The 26654-nt window shown below is 50.3% G+C and overlaps 2 protein-coding genes across 4 annotated transcripts; one reads left to right on the top strand and one right to left on the bottom strand.

Moving 5' to 3' along the window:
* Positions 1 to 1643: 1643 nt before the first annotated feature.
* slc4a1ap (solute carrier family 4 member 1 adaptor protein) lies at positions 1644 to 17804 on the bottom strand. The gene is made up of 14 exons (XM_035429453.1): positions 16891 to 17804; positions 16189 to 16393; positions 15719 to 15847; positions 15314 to 15374; positions 13912 to 14051; positions 13261 to 13421; positions 10524 to 10593; positions 9213 to 9414; positions 8152 to 8254; positions 7421 to 7661; positions 6319 to 6405; positions 5456 to 5538; positions 4925 to 4994; positions 1644 to 3204 (listed from the first exon to the last, which is right to left on the bottom strand). The coding sequence occupies exons 1-14, from the start codon at positions 17761 to 17763 to the stop codon at positions 3155 to 3157; spliced, it is 2475 nt and encodes an 824-aa protein (XP_035285344.1). The 5' UTR covers positions 17764 to 17804; the 3' UTR covers positions 1644 to 3154.
* supt7l (SPT7 like, STAGA complex subunit gamma) lies at positions 17000 to 25473 on the top strand. 3 transcript variants are annotated; one of them, XM_035429473.1, is made up of 5 exons: positions 17000 to 17132; positions 18606 to 19046; positions 20737 to 21061; positions 23865 to 24102; positions 24710 to 25473. In XM_035429473.1, the coding sequence occupies exons 2-5, from the start codon at positions 18637 to 18639 to the stop codon at positions 24979 to 24981; spliced, it is 1245 nt and encodes a 414-aa protein (XP_035285364.1). In that variant the 5' UTR covers positions 17000 to 17132; positions 18606 to 18636; the 3' UTR covers positions 24982 to 25473. The 3 variants fall into 3 exon arrangements, with proteins under 3 accessions (XP_035285364.1, XP_035285357.1, XP_035285375.1); XM_035429466.1 differs by lacking the exon at positions 17000 to 17132 and adding an exon at positions 18010 to 18100; XM_035429484.1 differs by lacking the exon at positions 17000 to 17132 and adding an exon at positions 18019 to 18073.
* Positions 25474 to 26654: the final 1181 nt, after the last annotated feature.

Below are 26654 nucleotides of genomic sequence, written 5' to 3' on the forward strand. Positions count from 1 at the left end.
AACATGTTTAGAATGTGAAATGCTGGAGCAAGACAATAACGGGCCTTTTAGGACATCTTGGCTCACTGCCTGGAGGAAGATATTTGTGGAATCTTTCCATTTCTGAGCAAGGCTATAAACAACAAATTACCCAAATTTGTCGTTTATTACTCTCTGAAACAAGGATGATTTTATGCACATCTCAATGCAATGCAATGGTGCTCATTAAGCACCAATAATCTGACCTGATCAAACCAGGCAATGCTTAAAAAGTCTCCTGATAGATGAAAACACTAAGAGGTAGCAGGATCTGGTGGAGGTTGTGAGATCACAAATACGTGATTAGAACTCCAGAAATGGAGTTCTAGAACACGGACTCTGAATTTTAGAGAAAAACTAAAAGCATTCCAAAAAACCTACTCTTCAAGGGGTTAAAAGCCCTGGTCGGTGACCTGTTTGTCCCCACGCAGACTCCGCCCCCCTGGCTGCTCCCAGGCTCACCCTGGAGCTGTGGGGAGTTGAAGCGGCAGTCCCTCTGACGCTTTGTGAGCGCTTGGGCCCGGGGTCCAGGCTCAGAGCCTAGGCCCGTCCCAGCAGGAAACGGCCAGGAGCTGGGGTGCAGCCAGACCCACGCGGCCCAGGCTGTCTGGAGGGCCGGCGGGGGAGCGAGGAGCGGCCGGAGAACCGGGCTGACCACCGCAACAGTGTGTGAGCAAGGAGGGCAGGGGGCACTGTGTGAAGGCCCAAAGGACAGCATGTGTGTGTGTGTGTGTGTGAGAGCCAGTCTTCTGTGTATGTGTGTGTGTGTTTCTCTTTGTGTGACAGAGCCAGGCTACGAGTGTGAGTGTGTGTGTTTGTGAGAAATAGCAAGTCTCCCTAGTGTGTGTGTGTGTGTGTGTATATGTGTGTGAGAGAGAGAGAGAGAGCCAGTTTGCAAGTGTGAGTGTGTGTGTGTCATTCTCTGTGTGAGAGAGAGCCAGGCGATGAGTGTGAATGTCTGTGTGTTTGTGAGTGAGAGAGAGAGAGAGAGAGAGAGAGAGAGAGAGAGAGAGAGAGAGAGAGAGAGAGAGAGAGAGAGAGAGAGAGAGAGAGAGAGAGAGAGAGAGAGAGAGAGAGCACCATCAAAGCCCCCCCCTCCCCCGGCAGATCGTCACACCAGCTTCAGCGTGGGCCGCCGAGCGCCAGGATCAGACGCGGAGACGGAAAAAAACAAACGGCTGACGTCAGCGGCCATCTTCTGTGGAGGAGCGGCGGGGAGCCGGCGAGGCGGCCAATCAGGAGGGGGGAAAGCTCCGGGCCCGGGGGGCTCCGAGTGTGAGAGAGAAAACGGCCCGTTAGGGACACAGAGCCGCGCGAGGAGACGGGGCGGATGGGCGTGGCCGGCGGGTTCCGCAGGTGTGTGTGTGTGTGCGTGCGTGCGTGCGTGTGTCCGTGTGTGTGCGTGTGTCTGTGTACGTGTGTATGCGTGTGTCTGTGTGTGCGTGTCTGTGTACGTGTGTATGCGTGTGTGTCTGTGTACGTGTGTATGCGTGTGTCTGTGTGTGCGTGTCTGCGTGTCTGTGTACGTGTGTATGCGTGTGTGTCTGTGTACGTGCGTGCGTGTGTGTGTGTGTGTGTGTGTGCATGTCTACAAAAACCTTGAGGAGGAACCACACCGGACAGCGTTTGCCTCTACGGGGATTTTACTATACTTTCACTTTTATTTTATAATCAACACTAGTACAAAAAAAAACATACACAAGATGACTTCCAGGAAGGGGAAGTTAGCGGTAATTCGGCGGTAGAGTGACGCCTCGTAGCGCACCTCAGGGAGGGGGGTGGGGGGTGGGGGGTGATGGCGGGATTTTTAGAGATGGAGAGGAGCGACAGCGGCCTGTTGCAGCTCCTCAGTCAGCTCAGGGCAAACAGCCACTCTCCCCCTCCCCAGCTCTGAGTCACTGCTAATTAAGCGCCGTTTAGAGGAGGACGAGGAGGAGGAGGAGGAGGAGGAGGTGGCCAGGAAGGCGCTTCTGTCGCTTGCCTCATCACCCCCCCTCCCCCATAACGCGCCCCGGTTGCCAGATGGCCTGGCAAATCCTCCGCTCTTTCACGGGTCTCTCCGGGGGCTTTCTCTGAGGGGGGTGGGGGGGGGCCACCTGTCTGCTCCGCGCGGTCGGGCAGGAAGCCTTCCGGGGGACCCCCCCCCCACCCCTCCCGTACGGAGGGAGCGGAGCGGGGCACGTTTCCATGGGAACGCTCCTGAACTGTGCTGCCGGTGGGTCTCCAGTCCCACAGCGGCGGCGGCGGTGGCGGTGGGTGAACACGCCGCCGTGGTGCCCTGGGTCTGCCCCTCGTCCCAGTGAGCAGAGACTAACCCTGACTAGGGCTGGGTCAGGGTCTCAGTCAGGGTGTGGTCTGGGTCTAACACAGTGGCTGGTCCCACCCACTGGCTGGTCTGGGGTTGAGGGTTTTTGGGTTGGGGGGTTGGGGGGGTTGGGGGGCTCGGGAGGTGGAACTGAAGGGATTGAATATAATCCTGTCTGAGAGGAGAGATGTGAATGTGGAAAATAAGTGCAGCTTTTCCTGTCCGGTCCGGATTAAAAAGTAATTCCATCCAGGCCAGGCCCAGAGGCCTCTATTGATCTGGAGTCTGGAGCCGTCTCTCAAGGGTCAGGGGCTCAGTTAGAATCTGAAACCGAGGCAGGAGCAGTTCTTTACAGCAAAGGATTCTTCTAGAAGAAGGAACAGGCCCGTTATAGAGTGATGTAATTTAGGAACCCAAACCAGAAGGGAGGAGCTCTTACAATCTGACACCTCTAATATGAGAAACGACCGATTTGGCCTCAAAAGTACAGTCTTGCTCGCAGGATGCTGGCCAATCCCTGTTCACGGCATTCCACAGTAGACGGGTTTGATTTAAAAAAATGCTGGTGGGTGACATCACTTCCTGTTATTCCACAGCCAGTACCAGTCATTTTAGTCATTTTTTTAGACCGAGCAGCGGGGTGGCAGCACAGGATGGAAAAATGTAGCGTTCATGATTTCAACACCCAAATGCATCGGCGAAGAGAGAATCTTCCGGAAAGCGGAGAGACGGACGGGTGAAAAGGGTAGCGGTCAGTGCCCCTCGCAGCTCTGAAGGTTGTGTGCGGTTGATGAAGACGAGGGCGTGTGGACGAAGAGGCACCGCTCCCTCCTAGTAGCCGTACTTATCGTTGAGGTGGGTGCGGCCGTCCCCCGTCTGACCTGCGGTCGGACGGAGAAGTGTGAGGTAAGAGGTCACAAGGCGCGCTTCTCTAAAAGGCGCGTACAGCGGCTTCTGTGGGGAAATGGAGACCTAGTGGAGGCCTGTGTGCTTGTTTCACACGGCAAGCCGTATCCACACTCATCTCTGCCAGAGACACAGCTTTTTAAATCCTCTGAAGGTCCTCATTGCAAAAGGACCCATAATATCTATACAGTGTGTGCCATATAAGAAGCGTTTCTGACTACAAATAAATCACTATGGTTTTTCAGGGCATAATTGATACAAGACATTCTAGATGATCTACAAAATACACCAGCCTTTGAGCTGTGAAACTCCTTTAACCTATACCACCTCTACCACTGTACCGGTGATACACCAGTCTGAGCTATGAAAAAAGTAACTTGTTTAATCTATACCAGAGCTCCACCACTACACAGGAACTATACCTCTCTTAAAGGTGTGGCAACTTAACACCTTTCACCAATTCCACATCTGTAGCACAACATAAGATACATACCACTATTTAAGCTACGAGCCCTTGCACACAAAATGCAAAACAAAGACGTACAACGTCTCTCAAAAAAAAGCGGTAGGAAAATGGTGAGCATTGCTTGGCTGAACGGCCTGTTCTCAGCATTATGTTATGTTATGTTAAGCAAAAAAAAAAAAAAAACATAATATCCCAGAAGTTCTGGAAACGAACTGTTCTGGAGTGAAGCGCGCCGTGCCTTTAAGCGACCCTGAAACGAGCCTGGCTCGCTCGCACGGAGCACCGTTAGAGAAGCTTATCTTATCGAAGCAGGGAGGCTTTGATGTGCACACACAGAACCTCTGATTAACATGCTATGTGAACCCCCCCCCCCCTCACCCCCCCTCCCCCCCCCCCTCCCCCCCGCCCCTTCACAAACATCCGCCGGGTACAAAGCCCGTGAACTTCCTCTCCTCTCCCCCCCCCCCCCCCCCCCCTCCCACAGAGAGGGTGCGACCGAAACGAAGCGGGGCCCCCCCCCGCCCCCATCGCACCCCCCCCCCCTTCCCCACGTCAATGCAGAACATCTCTCGTTCTCTCGCTCTGTTCTCACAGGCGGTTTGCGGCCGCGTCTCTGAGTGTGACGAGCAGGCGTAAAACCTCCCCTCCTGTGACCCCTGCGGCTAATGTCATCTCCAGCGACCTCACTTCCTGTCAATACTACAGAACTGCAAGTCTGGAGTCCACCAAAGGATTCATGAGTCGTAAAACATTCGTATCAAGGCCTGCCCTCACAATGAAAAATGTAGAGTTTTGGGGAGCAAATGGCCAATTCTCAGCAGATATGCGCATTGACAGTTCTTCTTTGGAGTACAACAGGACCAGATAGGACTCTTATGATCAAGGCCGCCCAGCCTTGCTCCTGAAGATCTACCATCCCGGAGGGTTTCACTCCAACCCAAACAGAGCACACCCCATTCAACAGCTAGAGCTGCTACTTAGTAGAGTCAGGTGTGCCAAATTAGGATTGAAATGAAAACCTACAGGACAAGGTAGATCTCCAGGAACAGGGTTGGACAGCCCTGGTATGAATCATATGTTCCTTTTTCACATAATGGAATTGCAGAACACTGTGAGGGAGGTGCTGGATTCACTCAAGATTTGCCCTTAATTACCCCCCCCCCCCCCCCCCCCCCCCCCCCAAACCAAGGCCATGGTGGCGTCCTCATGTTGCAGTGTCGGAGTGCTACCTGTAGGGGGAACCCAGACACAGTAGTCGGGGTCGTCCTCGGGGTACTGGGTGGAGAGGGGTACAGGTGGCTGGAGCAGAGGGGGTCAGACAGAAGAGTAAATACAGTTTCCCAAAAATGCCCTGCGCACAGCAATTAGCAATTACCTCCTGTTTCTTTCACAAGTTACATGCAACGGCATTTTCTAAGCTAGCAACTAGGGGACTGCTTATCTGTCAAAGTGTTCCCATCACAAAACAGGTATCACTGTTTCATACACTATTTAATATTGTGTGTACACATACATGCATGGGAGAGTGTGTATGTGTGCCTGTGTGTATGCATGCATGTGTGCGTGTGTGCATATAAGTGTGTGTGTGTGTGTGTGTGTGTGTATTAATATATCAAACGTTTGAAAATGGTGATTTTTATGGTTCCTTCAGTCGTGTTTTTGGAACCCCTAGAGCGTGGTGTTTCTCTCTCTCCCTCTCTCCTCTGTCGTTCTTTTATGTTCTCCTTTCTCCTCCTGAACTCTTCCGTTCTGACACTCACCCTGCTGGGCCCCAGCATCTTCCTCTTCTCTTTCTTCTTGGGGGGGGTCTGGGTCTGTGTTTCCTCGCCCCCACCGTCCTGGCCTGTGGAGAGGAGAGAGGAGAATTCAACATGGATTCCCACACACACACACACACTCACAGACATGGGGATGACCTTTATTTGACTGGGAGAGCTCGCTCTCACACACACACACACGCACGCACACACACTCACACACTCACATTTGGTTATGACCTTCACGTGACTAGGACAGCTAGCTAGCTAGCTAGCTCGCTCACACACACACACAAACAGACACACACACACACACAGTAGGCCACAGGATGAGCTGAGCTAGCTCACACACATAAGAACATTCATGAGCGGGATTAGGCTTGTTGGGCGGGCTGCGATGGACTTAACACACAAACGCATGCAAACACGCACACATACTGTACACAAATACGCCTGCATGCAAAAACACTCACACCTGCAAGTGCATGCAAACACACATGCACATAAATCGTGCACGTATGGGAACACACCCACCCACACACACCTGCATGCATATGAACACAAACAAACACACATGCATGCAAACACACTCACACACCTGCAAGTGCATGCAAAGACACATGCACATAAATCGTGCACGTATGGGAACACCCACACACACCTGCATGCATATGAACAGGCACGTACACGTGCACGCACACACACACACCTGCATGCACATGAACATGCACGTACACGTGCACGCACATGCACGCACATGCACACACCTGCACGCACATGAACACGCACGTACACGTGCATGCACATACACAGACGCACAGACACACAGGTGGATTTGTGCAGGCACACGCTGCAGGTGTGTATACCTTGTGCAGGTGTGCATGAGTCTCTGGTGTGTTGGGTTGGCTCTCCCTCCTCTCTGTATGAACTCAGCTCATCTGCTTCTGTTTTCTCTGAGGAAACCAGCACACACAGCGCTCACACACTAACTTCAACGTTTCACTCTTCCTAGAACCACCGTCCAGGCAACATCTACGAGTCGACAATACACATGATTTTTTTCTGGATTCGGACAGCCGAGGTCAAAAGCTGAACTTTAAGACAGGGCCACAGATTTGACAAAACTTTGTTTCGTCTGGGTGGCAGCATGAATCATCCAATCACAATCATTCAGGGCGGTGCCAAACGATCCCAACTGGACAATGGACACTAAACTGACGTGGCAGCCATGTTGCTGTTCAGTGGCAATTCGGCGAGCCAAAACCCTGTGGCTTTGAGCAAAGTAACGCTCTGTCGCCACCTGCTGGTGAACGACAGAACCGCACCCGCATTAGAACCGGCGAAGCACCACGTTGCAGCCTGGATGCAGACGGGATGAAATTAAAAAGCTGTGACAGAGCTGCGGTTCATTACCCAATCGCTTGTCAGTCCATAAAATTAAACGACAGCTTTAAAAGCGGAGCAGCGTGGTTCCAAACATGTCCGTGTTTTTTAAAAAAAAATGAAAATGGCAGCATGTTCCCCAGATTAGAGAGCCTCTTTCTGCTCAATGAGGCACAAGGAGACGCATCAGTCCCGAAAATACATCGACCGTCCCGCACGCTGTGCTTTCGGAAAATAACGGTTCTTGACCACCTAATTTAAAAACGCATAAACAAGTAAAAAAAAAAAAAAAAAATAGAATGTTGATAAAAAAGGCAATCAAAACAAAGACATGATAACATAAACAGGATTAAACACAGGCCCTAGGGGGGGTATTTCACAAAGCAGGATTACTGAGTAAAAACCTCTCAAATCTGGAACATGGACTGAAGTAAAATGAGCTGTTTCGCTGTTTTTTCTCTTCTCAGCACAGTTATCCAGCTAACTCAGTAATCCTGCTTCACGAAACAGGGCCCTGAACAGCAGGAAGAATGTCTATAAACACGAGCAGATACAGGCCACCCTGATTGGCTGTCGAACACCAACCTGTCATACTGTGGGGGCGGGGCAATCTCTGCCTGCCTTTCACTGCATTATCTCCGGCTGGTCTCACTGGCTCCGCCTCCTCTGACTGCCGATTGGACGTCTCCTGGATGACGGACACGTCTTCGCCTTTTTCCTCCTGCTCCTCCTCTTCTTCCTCCTCTTCCTCCTCCTCACCACCAGGGGGCAGCTCCTTCAGGATGAAGAGCTCAGGAGGAAGCTCTGGCCTCTTTGGGGGAATCTTCTGCAGTGGAAAAAGGGCGAGGGCATCACAGGACTGCCATCTGCACGCGCCATTTTCTTATTGCACCCGCTTTTGTGCAAAATGTGCCCCCTTGCTGAATCTACCCTGCTACGATTGGTCAGGGTCTGAGAGTAGCACAGGTTAAAGTACCAACTCTCTCTAGATGTTCAGATAGCAGGTTCAGACAGCAGGTTAAGATATCAACCTTCTAGATATCTAGATAGCAAGTTAAGGTATTAACTCTCTCTAGATATCGGAAATATATAGACATATAGATATCCAGTCCACCCCCCCCCTCCCCCCAGCACAATAAAATTAAACTATTTTTGAGGGAAAAATAATGTTGAGAGAAAAAAAACTTCTCCGTCGCAGGGGAGATTCAATGAGGGGGTGCGTTTAGGACAAAAACGGGTGCAAAAAAAAAAACAAAAAACCAGGCCACCAGCACCCCTCGGAACAGCAGGAGATTTGGGCAGAGGGCACGGCTCACCCCGACGGTGCCAGTCTTCAGCCGGAACTTGCTGCCGCCCTTCATGGCGCCGAAAAGTGGCAGGGTGGGTTTCCTGGGCTTGCCCGGCTCGGAGGACTGGGTCCTGCACACGTAGAGACGGCAGAATGCCCCCCCCCATCTTAAAACGCGTCAGTCACACGACATCACACGCATTAATAAACCTGTTCCATCGCCCACATTCACAGCCCACCAGGGCTGCCCAACCCTGCTCCTGGAGATCTACCGTCCTGTAGGCTTTCACTCCAACCCTAATCAGGCACACCCGACTCTACTAATCAGCAGCTCAGCGAGATCTCTAGCTGTTGAATGAAGTGTGCTTTGTTAGCGTTGAAGTGAAAACCTACAGGACGGTACATCTCCAGAAGCAGGGCCGGGCGGTTCTGGCTTATAGCATTAAATCAGCACGAGGAATTAACAGCCACACTGAAGCACTACTCCCACATCAGCTGACAGCTGGGAGCCAGGAGACTACAAACTCAAACCTGCATCAGCACAGAGAGGGAGTTCATCCGAGGAACTGCACCAATCAGACAGGGCCTTCATCTGAGGAACTAAATCGCTGTGCCAATCAGAGAGGGCGTTCACCTGAGGAACTAAACCACCGCACCAATCAGAGAGGGCATTTATCTGAGGTTACTATCGGACTCCAGCAGCAGTCTCCAGGAGACCTTAAGACACTGTGGGAGTGATAATAGACCTGCTTATCATGCACCGCGCTGGATGAGCGCAGCTTCAGCGCATTCGCAGGGCAGACCAGGCCGAAACGCTCTCTGATCCACAGCAGGGGTTCTCCCCTGGGCCTGGGGGCCACAGACTCCTCTCAGCTGCCGAGCCAAATCTCTGTCCAGCTGCCTGATGACCTGACAGGCGATTGATTCGTTTTTCAGGAGAGGAGAGGAGACAAGAGAGGAAACCAGCATTCCACCTCCCCATGAGAGCCAAATTTGAGCATCTCTGATCTAAACCAATGTTTCAGCGTTTGGATATCAGATAGTCTGGTGCATGATGGACAGGTGCACACCCACCCCCCCCACACTCACCCGGTCTGCAGCGCAGGCAGCTGCGCAGGGCGGGTCAGCTCCACCAGCCTGCGCAGACGCTGCGTCTCCCTGCGCAGCTCGCTGGCGTGCAGGTGCAGCTTCCTGCGCTCCACGCCGTCCATGGCGCCCGCGCTCCGCACCTCGCTCCGCACCTCGCTCATGAAGGCGTCCAGGGGGTCCTCCGAGGAAGACTGAGCTGCCTCTGCAAGGACGGACAGAGGGACGGACGAACGAACCAACAGACAGACAGACGGACAGACAGGCGGACAGACACAGGGGCTTCACTGAGCGTGGGTGGGTCGGCTGGCCTGTATGTGGATACGTGCGTATTTTACGCACGCATAATACATGTGTGTGTTCATGTGTATGTGCACACCTCTGTGTGTCTTCTTATGCATGCGGGTATGTGCATGTGCACCCATACCCATGTGCATGTATGCTTGTATGCTGGTGTGTGTGCGTGTATGCATGCATGTCTTTGTGTGTGTGTGTATATGCATGCGTGTGTGGGTGTGTGTGTGTGCGTGTTAATGCATGTGTGTATGTGTGCATGTGTGTGTGTGCGTATGTGTATGCGTGCGTGTGTGTGGGTGTGTATTTGCATGTGTGTGTGTGTGAATGCATGTGTGTATGCGTGCATGTGTGTGTGTGTGTGCGTGTGTGTATGCGTGCGTGTGTGTGGGTGTGTATTTGCATTTGCGTGTGTGTGTGTGTGAATGCATGTGTGTATGCGTGCATGTGTGTGTGTGCGTGTGTGTATGCGTGCGTGTGTGTGGTTTGTGTATTTGCATTTGTGTGTGCGTGTGCATGAGTTAGCGAGCGCACGCAGATGCGTGCATAAGGCACTCAGCTAATCTGGAGCGTATTCAGATGGAAGGTAAACACACATTTATTTCATTGGTGCTGTGGGATGTATTTACAGAGCGCTGCTCACAGCAGAACAGCCTCCCAGGGCTGCCCAGCAGGGAACCATAAACACACGAAGGAAGAGAGCAGCGTTAAAGCTGTGCCCAGAATTTCTGGCCATCAAGACAAACAATATCAACAAAACAAGACGGCCAATTATAAAAGAGCCTGAGGGTAAAAGTAAAAAAAAAACACCTCTGTCCCGAGGGTAAACAACACACCTGGAATCACCTCGTTTGCTTTGCCTTAACACGGCAGGTGTGTCGGATCTCGCCTCGACTTAACAGTGCCGATTTTCACAGCCTGCTGTGCAGCGGATCGGCCATTTCCTGTTTCATCACTTCCTGTCAGGAAGTGAAGCCTAAGACCTCAGATGTCTTGGCAGAGACCAGGGAGCCCCCTCACCTTTCCCTGAAGTGCTGAGCTTCCTCTCTGCTTCAGCCAGCTCCTTCTCCACCCCCGCCAGCTTCTCCACCTGCAGGGAGGAGTCATAGGAATGTGGCTACATCACACACCATCTCATCCATCACATCCAACACATCCAAAACAAACACACCATCACATCCAACACGATCAGGCAAATTTGTCCAGCATGTGTAAAAGGAACAAATTCACCACTCCACTTCCTGTTACGGAATTCTAACACCGCACTTAAACTACACCATTAGATTAGATTACATTACATAAAATGTGCGTACATGCACACACACACACAACACGCATGCATGCACACATACACATACACACACACAGACCCAACACACATGCACAAACACAAATGCACGCATACACACACACACACAAGTGCACGCAACACGCACGGATGCAGGAACACACGCACGCGTGTGCGTGCATGCATATTTGATGTAATGTAATCTACACACATGCACACACATGGAAATTGAATCAAATCAGCCAGGGAACTTCAGGAAACAAAAGCGGCCTACACGCGTCCTTCTGGAAATTGAGACTGACAGAATGCTTTATGGGAGGAGATTCCCAAAGGGACAAATAAAATGTATTGAAGGACAAAGTGAAGCTGACATTTTATAAAGCTGGGAACAAGAGCTGCAATGCAGTACATGAAGACGCCAGGCCGGTGCGTTCTGAGTTCCACCTCCAGCTCATATGAAACTGCAGCTAATTCAGCTCCTGATAACACACTGCATCTCTGAGGTAAACACACAGCTAATTCAGCTCCTGATAACACACTGCATCTCTGAGGTAAACACACAGCTAATTCAGCTCCTGATAACACACTGCAGCTCTGAGGTAAACACACAGCTAATTCAGCTCCTGATAACACACTGCATCTCTGAGGTAAACACACAGCTAATTCAGCTCCTGATAACACACTGCAGCTCTGAGGTAAACACACAGCTAATTCAGCTCCTGATAACATACTGCAGCTCTGAGGTAAACACACAGCTAATTCAGCTCCTGATAACACACTGCAGCTCTGAGGTAAACACACAGCTAATTCAGCTCCTGATAACACACTGCAGCTCTGAGGTAAACACACAGCTAATTCAGCTCCTGATAACACACTGCATCTCTGAGGTAAACACACAGCTAATCCAGTTCCTGATAACACACTGCATCTCTGAGGTAAACACACAGCTAATTCAGCTCCTGATAACACACTGCAGCTCTGAGGTAAAAACTGCAGCTAATTCAGCTCCTGATAACACACTGCATCTCTGAGGTAAACACACAGCTAATTCAGCTCCTGATAACACACTGCAGCTCTGAGGTAAACACACAGCTAATTCAGCTCCTGATAACACACTGCAGCTCTGAGGTAAACACACAGCTAATTCAGCTCCTGATAACACACTGCAGCTCTGAGGTAAACACACAGCTAATTCAGCTCCTGATAACACACTGCAGCTCTGAGGTAAACACACAGCTAATTCAGCTCCTGATAACACACTGCAGCTCTGAGGTAAACACACAGCTAATTCAGCTCCTGATAACACACTGCATCTCTGAGGTAAACACACGGCTAATTCAGCTCCTGATAACACACTGCAGCTCTGAGGTAAACACACAGCTAATTCAGCTCCTGATAACACACTGCAGCTCTGAGGTAAACACACAGCTAATTCAGCTCCTGGTAACACACTGCATCTCTGAGGTAAACACAGAGCTAATTCAGCTCCTGATAACACACCGCAGCTCTGAGGTAAACACACAGCTAATTCAGCTCCTGATAACACACTGCATCTCTGAGGTAAACACACAGCTAATTCAGCTCCTGATAACACACTGCAGCTCTGAGGTAAACACACAGCTAATTCAGCTCCTGATAACACACTGCATCTCTGAGGTAAACACACAGCTAATTCAGCTCCTGATAACACACTGCATCTCTGAGGTAAACACACAGCTAATTCAGCTCCTGATAACACACTGCAGCTCTGAGGTAAACACACAGCTAATTCAGCTCCTGATAACACACTGCATCTCTGAGGTAAACACACAGCTAATTCAGCTCCTGATAACACACTGCAGCTCTGTGGTAAACACACAGCTAATTCAGCTCCTGATAACACACTGCAGCTCTGAGGTAAACACACAGCTAATTCAGCTCCTGATAACACACTGCATCTCTGAGGTAAACACACAGCTAATTCAGCTCCTGATAACACACTGCAACTCTGAGGTAAACACACAGCTAATTCAGCTCCTGATAACACACTGCAGCTCTGAGGTAAACATACAGCTAATTCAGCTCCTGATAACACACTGCAGCTCTGAGGTAAACATACAGCTAATTCAGCTCCTGATAACACACTGCAGCTCTGAGGTAAACACACAGCTAATTCAGCTCCTGATAACACACTGCAGCTCTGAGGTAAACACACAGCTAATTCAGCTCCTGATAACACACTGCAGCTCTGAGGTAAACACACAGCTAATTCAGCTCCTGATAACACACTGCAGCTCTGAGGTAAACACACAGCTAATTCAGCTCCTGATAACACACTGCAGCTCTGTGGTAAACACACAGCTAATTCAGCTCCTGATAACACACTGCAGCTCTGAGGTAAACACACAGCTAATTCAGCTCCTGATAACACACTGCAGCTCTGTGGTAAAAACACAGCGATGAGGTCATCAGGCGGCGCCGGAACCTTACCAGCGAGTCGTACGTCTCCGGCCGTTCCTCTATCTTCCCCGCCCTCTTCATGCGCTCCTTCCTCTTCCTCTCCACGACCCCGGTCCGGTCCAGAAACGTGTCGTCGTCGCTGTCGTAGAAGTCTTCGTCCTCCCAGTTCTTCTTCTTGCGCTTGCGGGAAACTGCGCAGAGAGGTCAAAGGTCACCGTGAGACACGGACAGGCTCATGGAGACGGGGAGAGGATTACAAATCGGTCTGACCTGTGATAACAACTCCACTCCATCCTGAGAATTCAGTGGAGGGAAATTAAAACCGGACAAAACATTTAAATACTTTTTTAGCTGACATTGACAAAAATAAAATGTGCACCAACACCACTCACTGGATAAGGCAGTACATGAGAGCAAGTATAGTATTTTAGCCTTATATTTCACACATACATGTATTATTCTTTAATATATACTTTATGTTATATATATCTTGTGAATGAAATGCTCAAGACTTTGATTTCATATAAAAATTTGAATATATTTGCACAACAGTTGAATGGGCCCCTCCCTCTTCCTTCTACCCAGCTAACACACAAAGTTCTGCACAGTGGTGCGGCAATGCATCGGCAATGTTACAACAACATTTCAGTAACGTTGCGACAACGCTTCGGGGGTGCTGACCCGCCTCCTGCCGCAGGAGGCCCCGCGCCTCCAGGATTCGGCACGCCTCCAGGGAGCACTGTATGGCCGCCTCCTTCTTCTTCCCCGTGTGGGTCACCTCGGCAACCAGCTGCTTGCCGGCCGCGTCGTCCACCGGTAACCTGGATACGGACAGCCGCTCGGTCAGCCCCGCGGACGCGCGCGCGATTGGGATTCACAGCAGCGCACACGCCCTCGTTAAGCGAATCCTTTCCCCCCTTCACCACTATTCTTTTTGGGTTTTTTTTTTTTAAGAGCGAGTTCATTCATTTTGAAGGACACGCAAAGGTGCACATTCCGCCACCTGAATTTTAAGCTCGCTTTCGAACCCTTTTCAATTATCCCTGTCTGAATGCTAAATGGGGCAATTTAAGAATGTGGTCAATCATGTCTCAGCTTGTTGTGCCTTGTTTTCCATTTCATTGCCTTGCGTGCCCTTTGCTACCTGCTGTACGACTGGTCATCACTGCAACCGAGAGCTTGTCTTGGCTGACTAACATATTGAATAAATGTAATGAAAAAATATAATTAAATGAGTCTGTAGATATTCTGAAAAACCAGAGCATTGGACCGCATACCTTAGCCAGTTAAGTCTAAAGGTCATCGAATGTGGTTCATAGGAGTGTTTAGGCTGATGCTACACAGTGCTAACAGGAGACGGCTAGCTACACAGTGCTACCAGGAGAAGGATAGCTTTAGCAGGAGAGGAGCAGCACTAGCAGGAGAGGGCTAGCTTTAGCAGGACAGGAGCAGTGTTTAGGCTGATGCTACACAGTGCTAACAGGAGAGGGCTAGCTTTAACAGGAGAAAAGCAGTGTTTAGGGTAATGCTACACAGAGCTAACAGGAGAGGGCTAGCTTTAACAGGAGAAAAGCAGTGTTTAGGGTAATGCTACACAGAGCTAACAGGAGAAGGCTAGCTTTAGCAGGACAGGAACAGTGTTTAGGGGGATGCTACACAGTGCTAACAGGAGAAGGCTAGCTTTAACAGGAGAAAAGCAGTGTTTAGGGTAATGCTACACAGAGCTAACAGGAGAAGGCTAGCTTTAGCAGGACAGGAGCCGTGTTTAGGGGGATGCTACACAGCGCTAACAGGAGAAGGCTAGCTTTAGCAGGACAGGAGCAGTGTTTAGGGTAATGCTACACAGTGCTAACAGGAGGTTAGCTTTAGCAGGACAGGAGCAGTGTTTAGGGTAATGCTACACAGAGCTAACAGGAGAAGGCTAGCTTTAGCAGGACAGGAACAGTGTTTAGGGGGATGCTACACAGAGCTAACAGGAGAAGGCTAGCTTTAGCAGGACAGGAGCCGTGTTTAGGGGGATGCTACACAGCGCTAACAGGAGGGCTAGTGCTAGCAGGACAGGCGCCGTGTGGACAGTACTGACTTCACTCTGCAGAGCCAGGTGCCGTGGCCTTTGTCGTCATACTCGTACTCCAGCTCCTCTCCTGGAACCACACGACAAAAAAAATGAGCCCACAAGGAAAGTCACTGACAGAACACAAAGTGAAATTATGCTTCTTTTGCTTTCCTGTATTAAAAAAACATGTCAATGCATTTTTTAAAATTTACATTCTTATTGTTGCATTATTAACAATGTCAAATACCAAACGTATTTTTTACCAAACTGTGCTTTCTCTCGGTCAGAATTCGGGACTGCATTTGGAAACGCTGATCTTCAGGCGAGTGTTAAAGCGGTGTTTTCACTGGGATAATTTCACAAATTTAATATAAATGGCTGCACAACATCATGGCTTCAGGGTGTGGTACTGGACCCGGGTTCTGCCCGTACCTTCTCTGTCAAAGAAGCCCTGCAGAGCCTTCTTGGGGTCCTTCAGGTAGGCCGCTTCCTGGTCCTCCTGGAACTCCGTGGCAAAAGGGTTCTCCTCGTTCTCGTCCTCCTCAGGAACGGCATCCTCCTCTGCGGGTGGAGAAGAGTGGAAGGGGAGGAAGAGGGAAGAAGGAGAGTTGGAGAGAGAGAATGCGAGTGAGATTTAGAGCAAATGTGAATACACCTGTGTGTATCTGTGTGTGTGTGTGCGTGCGTGCGCGTATATGTGTGTGTGCATGCGTGCGTGCATGAGTGTATGCGTTTGTGACACAGTTTGTGTCAGTTTATGTGAGAGTGAGATAATTAAAAAAGACACAGGCGTAAAGACAATGTACTGATAAGTTGTATGTATCACATGACATTCCATAATGACCAGTGCTGTGTTTCAATGTTGGGGGGGGGGGGGGGTCATCTTCTCCTTCATAACTTACCCATTCCCCAGGAGCAGCCAGCCTCCTGGCTTGAGCCCCTCCCACTGGAGCCGGACTCCTCTTTGCCTTCCTCCTCCTTCCCCTCCTCCTCATCCGAGCCATCTCCCATCATCCTCTTCTCCAGATCCTCCCTCTGCTTCCTGGCTCTCTCCCTCAGCTCGGTGACAGTCAGCTCAGACTCCGCCTCCTCGTCAAACTCTGGACCCTGTGGCAGAAAGAGAGGATCCAGTTCAAATCACACTTAATTTAAACCCTGCAAAATGCCTACCTTGAACAAATACATGACATTACATTCATGCAGCAGACCCTCTTATCGAAATGGGACTTAAAATGAAAGAGCACACATTCACTTATCGTACGAATGCATATTTTCTGCACAAAAACTGTGTTCGCATAAGAACCAATTTCATGGCGTTGACTAGTTTGAAGATAGTCAGACTGACAGTTTAACGATGCATCAGCATGTAAAAACGATTAGGCCTATGTTATCACGGTAACCCTTTAGCCACGAGTACAGATGCTAACGATAACAACACTACATTCAAAAAAAATGATAAGGAATACATCACACGTGTCAGTACTTTGCAAACAATGCATGCATTACCACATTGGAATTATGTTAACAGCTCTCCCCTTACAGAACTGTACGATGATCTTAATCATCACATGCAGCCAATGAGGCCGGTTGTTGCCATGACTTACCTGTAGAATAAAAAGTCTGGTGCTTCCTCCGAACTTCAGCACGTGCCCCACCCGTAGGCGGATGTAGGTCTTCGGAGGGATTTTGTTCTTGTTGACGAAAGTACCGTGCGTGCTGCCCAGGTCAAAAGCGTAGAAACCTGCCTCTTCCCCAACAACGGCCTCTTCTCCGGGGAACTGTCGGTACTGGAGCACCGTGTGGTATCTCGAAATCGAAGGATGCTCCAGGGACACATCGCACAACGGTAACCGCCCGATCACGAAATAGCTCCTCTGTGTCAGCGGGACCGTGTCCACGATCGTGCCGTTCTTCAGGATCTCCAATGAGTAGGGGATTTCACTAATACCGCCCCACGGGGGTTCGCTGTATGGTAACGGCGGCCCGGGCTTAAATATTCCCACTGGCGCTGGTTTAACGGAGACCCTTGGGCTTACTTTTTTGCAGGAGACGCTGTTACTCTTTTCTTTGTCACACTGATTTGTACTGTCCGACGTCCTACTAACGTTTGTAGTGTCATTAGGGCTGCTCTCCTCTTCGTTTTCTGGTCCCGTTTTACCTACAAGGTGATCGTCTGTGCCCAACACCTTCTCGGATTTGCAGTGCTCTTTTGAGTTGCCTGACTCAGGCGAGACCTTCTTAGCAGCACAAGCAGGTATGGCACCTGCTCGCTTACTCGCAAGAGAGGGTGCAGCGAAAATGGCAGGCTTCTTGAAAGGATCTTCTGCTTCCTGAGCATCATTCCTCACACCTTCTTTCATCTCAGGTTCTTCTTTATTCTTACTGACAGAACCGTTCTCTGTTTCCTTATCAACATCCATCTCTTGCTCAGAGGTTTTCTCCGTTTTCGTTTTGCATGCGGAATTTAAGTCCGCCATATTTTATTTTGTACCGCGCTCAATTATTTCCGTTCCGGGTTTGTTGTCGTATAACTAAAGGTTCCGCATTATCTGTTGTTTTATCACTTTTATGTTTACGTAAAGTTTGTTTACTATTGTTGTTATTATAATATAATATAATATAAAATGTGTATTCGTGTACATGTATGTGCTATTGTATGGTTGGCCTTAAAGAATTCTCAAATGACAGAGGAATTATTTAAATTAAGTTTTGTTTTACACGGAGTTAAATAAGAGATGGAATGACTCCTGTATTTGTGGTGGTCAGTTATTAGCAACTAGCTGGCTAGTAAGTGTTGTCATTGTTTCATCAAATGTAAGTGCTATTCATTTAGCAAGTTCTTTTATTTTCATGAACGTGAAATGTAATTGTGCACAGTTTTTATATTCATCGCGCGGAAGTTACGTGTATTGTCTTTTGTTTCGTGAATGCAATTATTGAGCTGGCTAACCTGCTACTGTCTTGATTAATATTACTGCATCTGTGTTGGTAGCTGGTTAATGCATTGCCCCACATTTAGCAACAATGGGGCTAAAACATCACTGTAGCCGAGTAACTGGTTAGCCCTGCACTGTAGCTTACTTCGGGTGTATCGCTCTGCTATGATTTAAGATAATTTAGCTCCTTGTTAATTAGCTGGCTAATGTGTAGTGCTGCTGTGAGCAGTTTTATCCCCGTTACACGAGCGTTGCCTGTTTGTCCACACTGCGCAGGGATGTGCTTGCGCTGTGAGAAGAGAGTAGCTGTGGAATTTAAGCGCAACGCATGCGCGTTCGGCCGCGCTCCTGCTTCGGTTTCCAATCACGCTCTTCTTCCGCAGAGTCCCGCGGCGGGTTTGACCGGGAGGCAGGATGATGCGGTACTGGGGAGAGATCCCGGTGCAGGCAGCGCCGGCCAGCCGCAGCTCCTTCGACCTCCTGCAGCGGGAGTTCCGCTCGGTGGAGATGCAGGACCCCCCGCTGCACCAGCCGTCCGCCCACCGCCCGCGGCCGACCACCATGCTGGACATCCCGTCGGAGCCCTGCAGCCTGACCATCCACACGGTGCAGCTGTGCCAGCACGCCCGCCGCCTCCGGGCGCTCCTGGCCGCCGCGCAGGGCCAGCCGCCCGCCGATGGCACTGGCAGGCCCGAGGAGGGCGACGCCCTGCCACCCAGGCCCCTCACGCCTGCCATGCCCGATGACCTGCTGCCGCTGGACAGCAAGGCCCCCCACCAGCACTTCCAGCTGAGGCACAGCGACCCCGAGAGGGACTTCTACAAGTACGTGAGCTGTCAGTCACCGGTGGACACGCTGCTAGGCAGTAAAATGTTCAGTGCTAAATCAACTCTGAAAGAGTGCCGATTGGAATCATGTGTACTCTGTAAGAGTTGAATTAACACTGGAAATTTTACTGTGTATGGCATCTTACTTGATGTTGTAAGATAATGTATGTAACGCACTATCTACTGACTTCTCATCTTCACTGTCCGGTGCATGAACCTGTATGTATGTAAGAGCATCTGCTAAATGTGAAATTGGTTAAGCAATCAGTTGTCTTCCTAAACAATCAAACTTAATTAAGCTTACTTCAAGGTTAGTACACCCCAGTCAGTCCTCAACGAGATTAGCCAATGAGTGGATTTAATCTTTTTTCTTGACTTATGCAGTAAAGTATCAAAATCAGTCAGTTCATCCAAGTATGGTGCTCAAATTTCATTGAACAACACGGGCAGATAGATGTGGCACTACAGCTCTCCCATAAGTATTTGTAATTGCTCATAGATTCCCAGTGGTTCAGGCTTCTGTGCCTATAATTACAGCAAGCATCGCACCTGAATTAATTAAGTCCTTAAAACCCGGCGAAACGGTTTATGCTAATCCCGTCCAAAAAAGCTCTTAGAAAAGCGAGCTTTAATCAAGTAAATAGATTAGAATGTGCTTATTTAATTAAGAGCTTCGCGGTAAAAAGACGGCGGCGCTGGCCCTGGGGCCGGGGAGAAGCGATCGCGCGACGCTCGGCGCGAGTGCTGTCGGGCCCCGTGGCTCTCCGAGGACCAGCCTTTCCAGCTGCGCGTGTTTACGCCTTAATGGCTGTCTGCGCGCTGCAGGTTTTTTTCCGCGTCGCGTTCTCGGGTATCTTTCCCAGCGAGCTGGCAGACACGACCGCGCCGCAGAAGGGGAACGGGAGACGATTATAATAAATCAGTTTTTTTTTTTTTTTAGGAAAACGGCCCATGCATATTAAACGGCGGCGGGGCTGGGGCCCGCGAACGCTCTGGGAACGGAGGGTAATTGTGACTGTGGAATTAGTGTGGTTTTGAGAAGGGGCTGTGATGGCTTCCCTGCTGCTGAGGTCGGGCTGAGCAGTGTGACAGTTCAACATAATGAATTTAGTTAGACCTGACTTTCAGGGCCACGTCCTTACAGGAAGCTCCTTTTTAAAATGCTGTTTTTGGTTGGTCTGTGGGAGGTGGAGCTCGTGGTGTGTGTCTCTCAGTTTGTTATGCTGTGTGTTATGTGTTCAGAGAGCCTACAGCGAGAGCGTAAGCTCTGTATGTGTTCTGGGTTTAGAGATATTGGGTGGGGTACCATCATTGAGTGTGGTACATGGCCGTGGTCATGTGTGTATTATTATGTACATTGAATTGGAGGCCATATGTTGCTGCACAGGATGTCCTTTGTGTATCTGTTAAGCTGTGCCATGTGGCTATGTTTCTGTCTCCCTCTCAATCCCTCTCTCTCTTTCTCTTCCCCCCCCCCCATATGCCCCCCTCTCTCTCCATCTCTCTCTCTATCCACCCCTCTCTTTTTCTCTCCCCCACTTTCCCCCTTACCCCCCGCCCCCCCGCTACGCCCTGCTCTGCCCCACCCCCCACCCCCCCGCCCCGCCCCACCCCCCCCACCCCACCCCCCGCCCCGCCCCACCCCGCCCCCTCCCCGCCCCGCCCCCACCCCACCCCCCCGCCCCAGGGGTAAGGGCGAGCCGGTGACGGAGCTGAGCTGGCCGTCCTGCAGGCAGCTGCTGTACCAGTCGGTCGCCACGGTGCTGGCGCACGCGGGCTTCGAGTCGGCGCAGGAGAGCGTGCTGGAGACGCTGACCGACCTGGCGCACGAGCACTACCTGCGGCTGAGCCGGCTGCTGCGCGTGGCCGTGGACCGCGAGGCCCGGCTGGGCGCCACGCCCTTCCCGGACGCGGTGGAGCAGGTGTTCCACGAGGTGGGCATCGGCAGCGTGCTGGCGCTGCAGAAGTTCTGGCAGGTGCGCATCAAGGACTACCACAGCTACATGCTCCAGGTGAGACCCCGCTGCGCTCTGTGTTGTCTTTGCGTAATGGACCATGATAGGTTGGGCTTTTTTGTGACATCACAAATTTTGCTCGTCCGTGTTCGTTTCCGACTCAGATTTCAGGGAAGTACGGAGAAGCTCTCCGACTACTGTGGAAGAATGTGAAAAAGGTGCCGTGGTAACAAGTTCTGAACAAGTTCTGTAACAAGTGTCATGAAAGTCATGCTTCCCAGAGGAGCTAATAATAAAAAAATTAAAAAAAAACACTTTTTGAGTGGAGGGGGTCTTTAACGAGCATTTGAATTTGAATGCAAGAACAGTGAGGACTACTGTGAAAAATACAGAACTATACGCACCTCAACAGGGCTTATTTATACAGCAATGGTCTTACTATGCTGTAGTAACATAAAAGCATGAATACTTTATATATATATGATCATTTCAAGATGTTATCCTTTCCCTGTGTAATAGACAGACAACAAGCACTGATCAATCTACCATGGTGAAAAGTACTGGGGTAGACGTCCGCCCTTGTAGATTTAGGACACATATCTTGTTTGAGTAAACCCAGGTTTTTAAAGAGGTGAGTATTTCTGAAGTGGAGGATAGTGAGCGCGTCTGCCGGTATCTTTCCAGTCGGGGGGGGTGCGAGGGGAAAAATCAGGAAACGGGAAGAAAGCGCATCCATCTTCTGTGCTAATCGCGAGCCTGATGCCGTTTAAAATGAAGGGCCTCGCGCTGACAGGCTGCTGACGGCGCTGCTAACAAACCGGCTGCCGGAGTCACTGCCAGCGTCTCTGTCAGGCGGCATATGCTTCCCCTGTCTGCTCCTGTGCCCGACTGGGTACATAATGGGGTGATTCATAAACATCGCCGTTCCCATGGCGATAAGGCCTGCCCCCCCCCCCCCACCCTCCTACAGCAGTTCTCCGCTCACGAACGTCGGTTACTTGGGGGCGTGGTGGTGGGGGGGGGGGGTATCTTTTAAGGTTAACCGGACCGTGCCTGTCGCTTTTGGAATTAATATCCTGTCACATGTGCATGTCGTTATGGCGACGTGTAAAATGTGAGCGTTGTGGTGTGTACGTTAGCCACCGGCTTCACTGTAAATGAGCAGTTGCTGTGTTACGGGTAGTCTGTTTCGTGAATCGGCGTAAAAAAGCGTAGATGTTTGCGCTTCTGGACGGAAATGTGGTCTTAACGGGCTGCGGCGTTGTTTCTAACGTCAAATGAAATTGGCGGGAATTACTTGCGCGCCGTTTCTTGCCGGCGATTTTGAAGCCGTTGCTTGTGTAGTAATAACGAGCGTTTAAGCCACTGTGAAGCGTGTGTGTGTTTAAAATGGTTCTGCCTGTGATTTTCCACACAGTTTGCTGGCGTTTCCGCCCGTTTGTTTTTGTAAAGTGCGCTGTGGAACGCCACCGGTTTTTTGGACGGTCCGCGAAGTCGCTGGCAGCCACGGTGTGTCTTGTGTGTGTGGTCCGCCTCATAATCACCATGGAAACCATCTGCAACTGTTAACTGCCGTGCTGTAAACACAGTCTAATTTGCATATGAGCTTTTATTGGTTGCTTTTTATTTTCTTAAATCTGTGTGTTAATGTACCCAAAAGAAAAAAAACACAACTGACACTAGTAGCAGTTCAACAGAAAAATTCATGAATCTGTATCTGCTTTTCAGACTTAGCGCTGTGCCACAGGCCACTTCGTGAAGCCCTCAGAAAGCTGTTTTCAAAGTATACCGTTTCAAAAAAAAGCACTTCCTTGAGCAACTCCATCTTTAAAGCAGCCCAGATTCTCCGGTGAATACTGCAGGAATAATATATATGTGCATGTCGATACCTCATGGCGTCATTGGAAAGTAATGGAAAATATCAGTCTGATTTGGGTGTGAATACAAATCTCGTTCAGGCTCCAATCATCTAAAATGGATGCGTAGGTTTATGCACTGATGCTTCCGTCTGATTTACTCTAGTCGTATGTATTTATGGTATTGATCCAATGCATTTGGACAGGGTCAGATGCTTTGTGTTAAATATTTTAACTCTTTAAGCACTAGCCCTCATGTGCGTGGTTGTTCTGGTTGTTGAGCACCAGGACGTTCCTCTTTGCGATAACTGGGCTGAGGTGTGTCTGCATTTATTTTTGCATTTGACACCCTCGTTGTTCCCCGGGTGTGGTTGGGGATGGATGAGCAGGTGAGTGTGGTACACCTCGGGTGTGGTTCAGATGGGTGAGCAGGTGTGTGTGGTGCTCCCCAGGTGAGTTTTGGATGGATGAGCAGGTGAGTGTGGTACACCCCGGGTGTGGTTCAGATGGGTGAGCAGGTGTGTGTGGTGCTCCCCAGGTGAGTTTCGGATGGATGAGCAGGTGTGTGTGGTGCTCCCCAGGTGAGTTTTGGATGGATGAGCAGGTGAGTGTGGTACACCCCGGGTGTGGTTCAGATGGGTGAGCAGGTGTATGTGGTGCTCCCCAGGTGAGTTTCGGGTGGGTGAGCAGGTGTATGTGGTGCTCCCCAGGTGAGTTTCGGGTGGGTGAGCAGGTGTGTGTGGTGCTCCCCAGGTGAGTTTCGGGTGGGTGAGCAGGCGTGTGTGGTGCTCCCCAGGTGAGTTTCGGGTGGGTGAGCAGGTGAGTGTGGTGCTCCCCAGGTGAGTTTCGGGTGGGTGAGCAGGTGAGTGTGGTACACCCCAGGTGGGTGAGCAGGTGTGTGTGGTGCTCCCCAGGTGAGTTTCGGATGGGTGAGCAGGCGTGTGTGGTGCTCCCCAGGTGAGTTTCGGGTGGGTGAGCAGGCGTGTTGCTCCTCTGTTCTGCAGGTGAGTGCCGAGCTCTCTGAGGAGTACGAGCGGCTGGTGAACCCGGAGAAGGCTCTGGAAGACTCTAAGCCGCTGAAGATCAAAGAGGAGCCCGTGAGCGACATCCCCTTCCCCGAGAGCGAGGAGCCGGAGGCGGACCTGGCGTCCGGGGACCAGGCGCTCCCCATCGGGGTGCTGGGGGCCCCCAGCGAGAGGCTGGCCGGGGGGCTGGAGGGGGACAACTCGCCACACCCCTCAGGTACCCCTGTGCATGTCATACTGGTGCTTTACCAAACAGCACTGTGAGTCACTAACACTCTAGTGCTCTAGTGCTATACCACACAGCACTGTGAGTCACTGACACGCTAGTGCTCTAGTGCTATACCACACAGCACTGTGAGTCACTGACACTCTAGTGCTCTAGTGCTTTACCACACAACAGCATGAGACACTGACATGCTAGCACTACACTGCACAACACCATGAGTCACTGCCACTCTAGTGCTATACCACACAGCACCATGAATTACTGACGCTGGTGCTATACCACACACCATCGTGATTCACTGACTCTGGTGCTATACCACAAGTGAGTAGCTACGCTCTGTGTAAGAGCAGCGCTGAGTAGATGCGCGATGCTCGATGAAAAGCGACGCTCCGTGTGTAGACAGCACTGACTCTCGTGAGCGACGCTCCGTGTGCAGACAGCACTGACTCACAGCGCTCCGTGTGTAGACAGCACTGACTCACAGCGCTCCGTGTGTAGACAGCGCTGACTCACGGCGCTCCGTGTGAAGACAGCACTGACTCACGGCGCTCCGCGTAAAGACAGTGCTGACTTGGCGGCCGGTCGCTCTCTCCTGCAGGAGCGGCGGGGAACGGCTCCCCCCTGTGGCACCTGGCGCAGGTGAAGATGGAGCCGCAGGACAGCGAGGAGGCGCAGGTGTCGGCGCACGGGGTGCTGGGGGGCGACGTGTTCGAGGAGGGGCCCATGTCCACCATGAGCGAGGCGGGGATCCCCCCCTCCCCCAGCGGGGCGGCCTCGGACGCCAGCTACGCCTCCCACTCCCCCGACTCCCTCATGGGCGCCTCGCCCGTCTTTAACCAGCGCCCCCGCAAACGCGCGAAGAAGATCTGAGAGACGCGCCGCGCCGCGCGTTACCGAACCGCCACAGGGGGGCGCCGCACCGCGACGCCACACGCCCAGGGGTAAACTCACTTTAGAGGAGCACTGAGCCCAAAAAACTCCACGGCCTGAATTTAATCAAAATCTGTCCCCTAACTTTTGACTTTAAATCGACGCTGACAAAAGCGTCACTTTTCTTTCCATTGCGATCCCAGTTTCTGTTCTCACAGCTTTCCTCAGAAATTTCTGTTCGTGAATATATATAAAAATTAAAAAAAAGACAGCTGCCACTGCCTTTAAATTGTGAGAGAAATTTATGAACAAATGTTGATTGAATCCAGGGTCTATTTTTAAAGTGTCGGAGCATGAAAAAGACCTTGATGATCTGGTAAATATGAATACAAGATGTCAGACTCTGCAACAGATTGTTCATTGTGTATTTATAAAAGGCAGACTTCTTTCAGTTTTATATTTAGTACAAAATAAAGATGTTTTGTCAGCATACCAGGAGGGTTATCATTTAGCATGATAATAAATGTATTTTTATTGCTAGTTCAGAGGTTTTTCTCCCGACCTCCACCCTAATTATAGTGTATTCCTGATTAAGATTCCGTGAATAACCAGTGAATATGGAGAGACCACTAAATGACTACTGATTGAATACGTGATTAATATTGCCATGAACACACGTTACCGGCTAATTTTGTGATATACATTAGTGTTGAATCAATAAGGATAGCATTAATTAAGGGGGATGTTGCCTTATTGATTGTATAGGTATCACTCCTCCTTAATTCCCCGAAGGGACCCCTCATTCCTTGTCAGTTATGCATTTATTAGGGATGGTTATTTCCATATGTACATATAATATCTTTGTATCTTACACAAAAAAGAACATTCTAGAAGGTTGTTGATGTGTGCAGCCATTTCTGGTTCCTGCTTTCAGGAAGCAAGGAACCTTGTGTTCTTTTCTCGTTTTTGTGCAAATATGAAGAGGGGGCGGGGGGGGATTTACGTAGGAGCCTGACCTCGGAGACACAAGCTCCACGGGTCTCTTCAGTACACTTCAAATAAAGGACGATGTTCTAACTCCAAAAAACAAAACAAAAAAACAACCTGTAATTAAACTGGCATGCCTAGTGCTCAGGCCACTCTTGTGTGAAGGAAATGCGCATCAAACGCTCTCTCCCTTGTCCATTGATATTTTACTCTTATCGTGTTCCACAATTACTTGGTGCTAGCGGAACATAACGTGGCCAAATTAGCATCTGTTTACCTTAATGGAACAGAACAGAAAAATACAACTCGGGGAGTAATTACCGTCCTATGTCTGTTTCGAAAAAAAGCAAAGGGACATCAATCACGAGATAATGGCAAATTAATTACAGCTTGCATAAATCTGCACGGTAATGAGCAAAGCTATTTGATTACCTGTAGGATTTCCTTTGTTGTAGCAATTACGCCATTGTGTGAGACGGACCGGCACCTGAAATGAACGCGCTGATGGGTCTCGCAGTGCAGCAGCAGTTCGATTCGACATTTAAAGCCAGCGTCGTTATACCACCCGAGGTCGTGTTTATATACACGTTTTCTTCCGATGGTTTGTCTGAGGGTTTTCCGTGCACCCGGATTGTGTGAAGGCAGTGATGTTTTCGCTGGTCATTAGCGCATGAGAGTGGCACAGC

The sequence above is a fragment of the Anguilla anguilla genome, chromosome 1 (genome assembly GCF_013347855.1).
Source record: "Anguilla anguilla isolate fAngAng1 chromosome 1, fAngAng1.pri, whole genome shotgun sequence".
In the NCBI taxonomy this organism is placed as follows: Eukaryota; Metazoa; Chordata; class Actinopteri; order Anguilliformes; family Anguillidae; genus Anguilla; species Anguilla anguilla.

Coding starts and splice junctions, on each gene's coding strand:
- slc4a1ap (XM_035429453.1), bottom strand. CDS start 17,763: ATGGCGGACTTAAATTCCGCATGCAAAACGAAAACGGAGAAAACCTCT. Junction 14,052..15,313: donor ACCTGGCTCTGCAGAGTGAA/GTCAGTACTGTC, acceptor GTCCGTATCCAG/GTTACCGGTGGACGACGCGG. Junction 4,995..5,455: donor AGATGCTGGGGCCCAGCAGG/GTGAGTGTCAGA, acceptor CCTCTGCTCCAG/CCACCTGTACCCCTCTCCAC.
- supt7l (XM_035429473.1), top strand. CDS start 18,637: ATGATGCGGTACTGGGGAGAGATCCCGGTGCAGGCAGCGCCGGCCAGC. Junction 19,047..20,736: donor CCCGAGAGGGACTTCTACAA/GTACGTGAGCTG, acceptor CCCCCGCCCCAG/GGGTAAGGGCGAGCCGGTGA. Junction 21,062..23,864: donor ACCACAGCTACATGCTCCAG/GTGAGACCCCGC, acceptor TCTGTTCTGCAG/GTGAGTGCCGAGCTCTCTGA.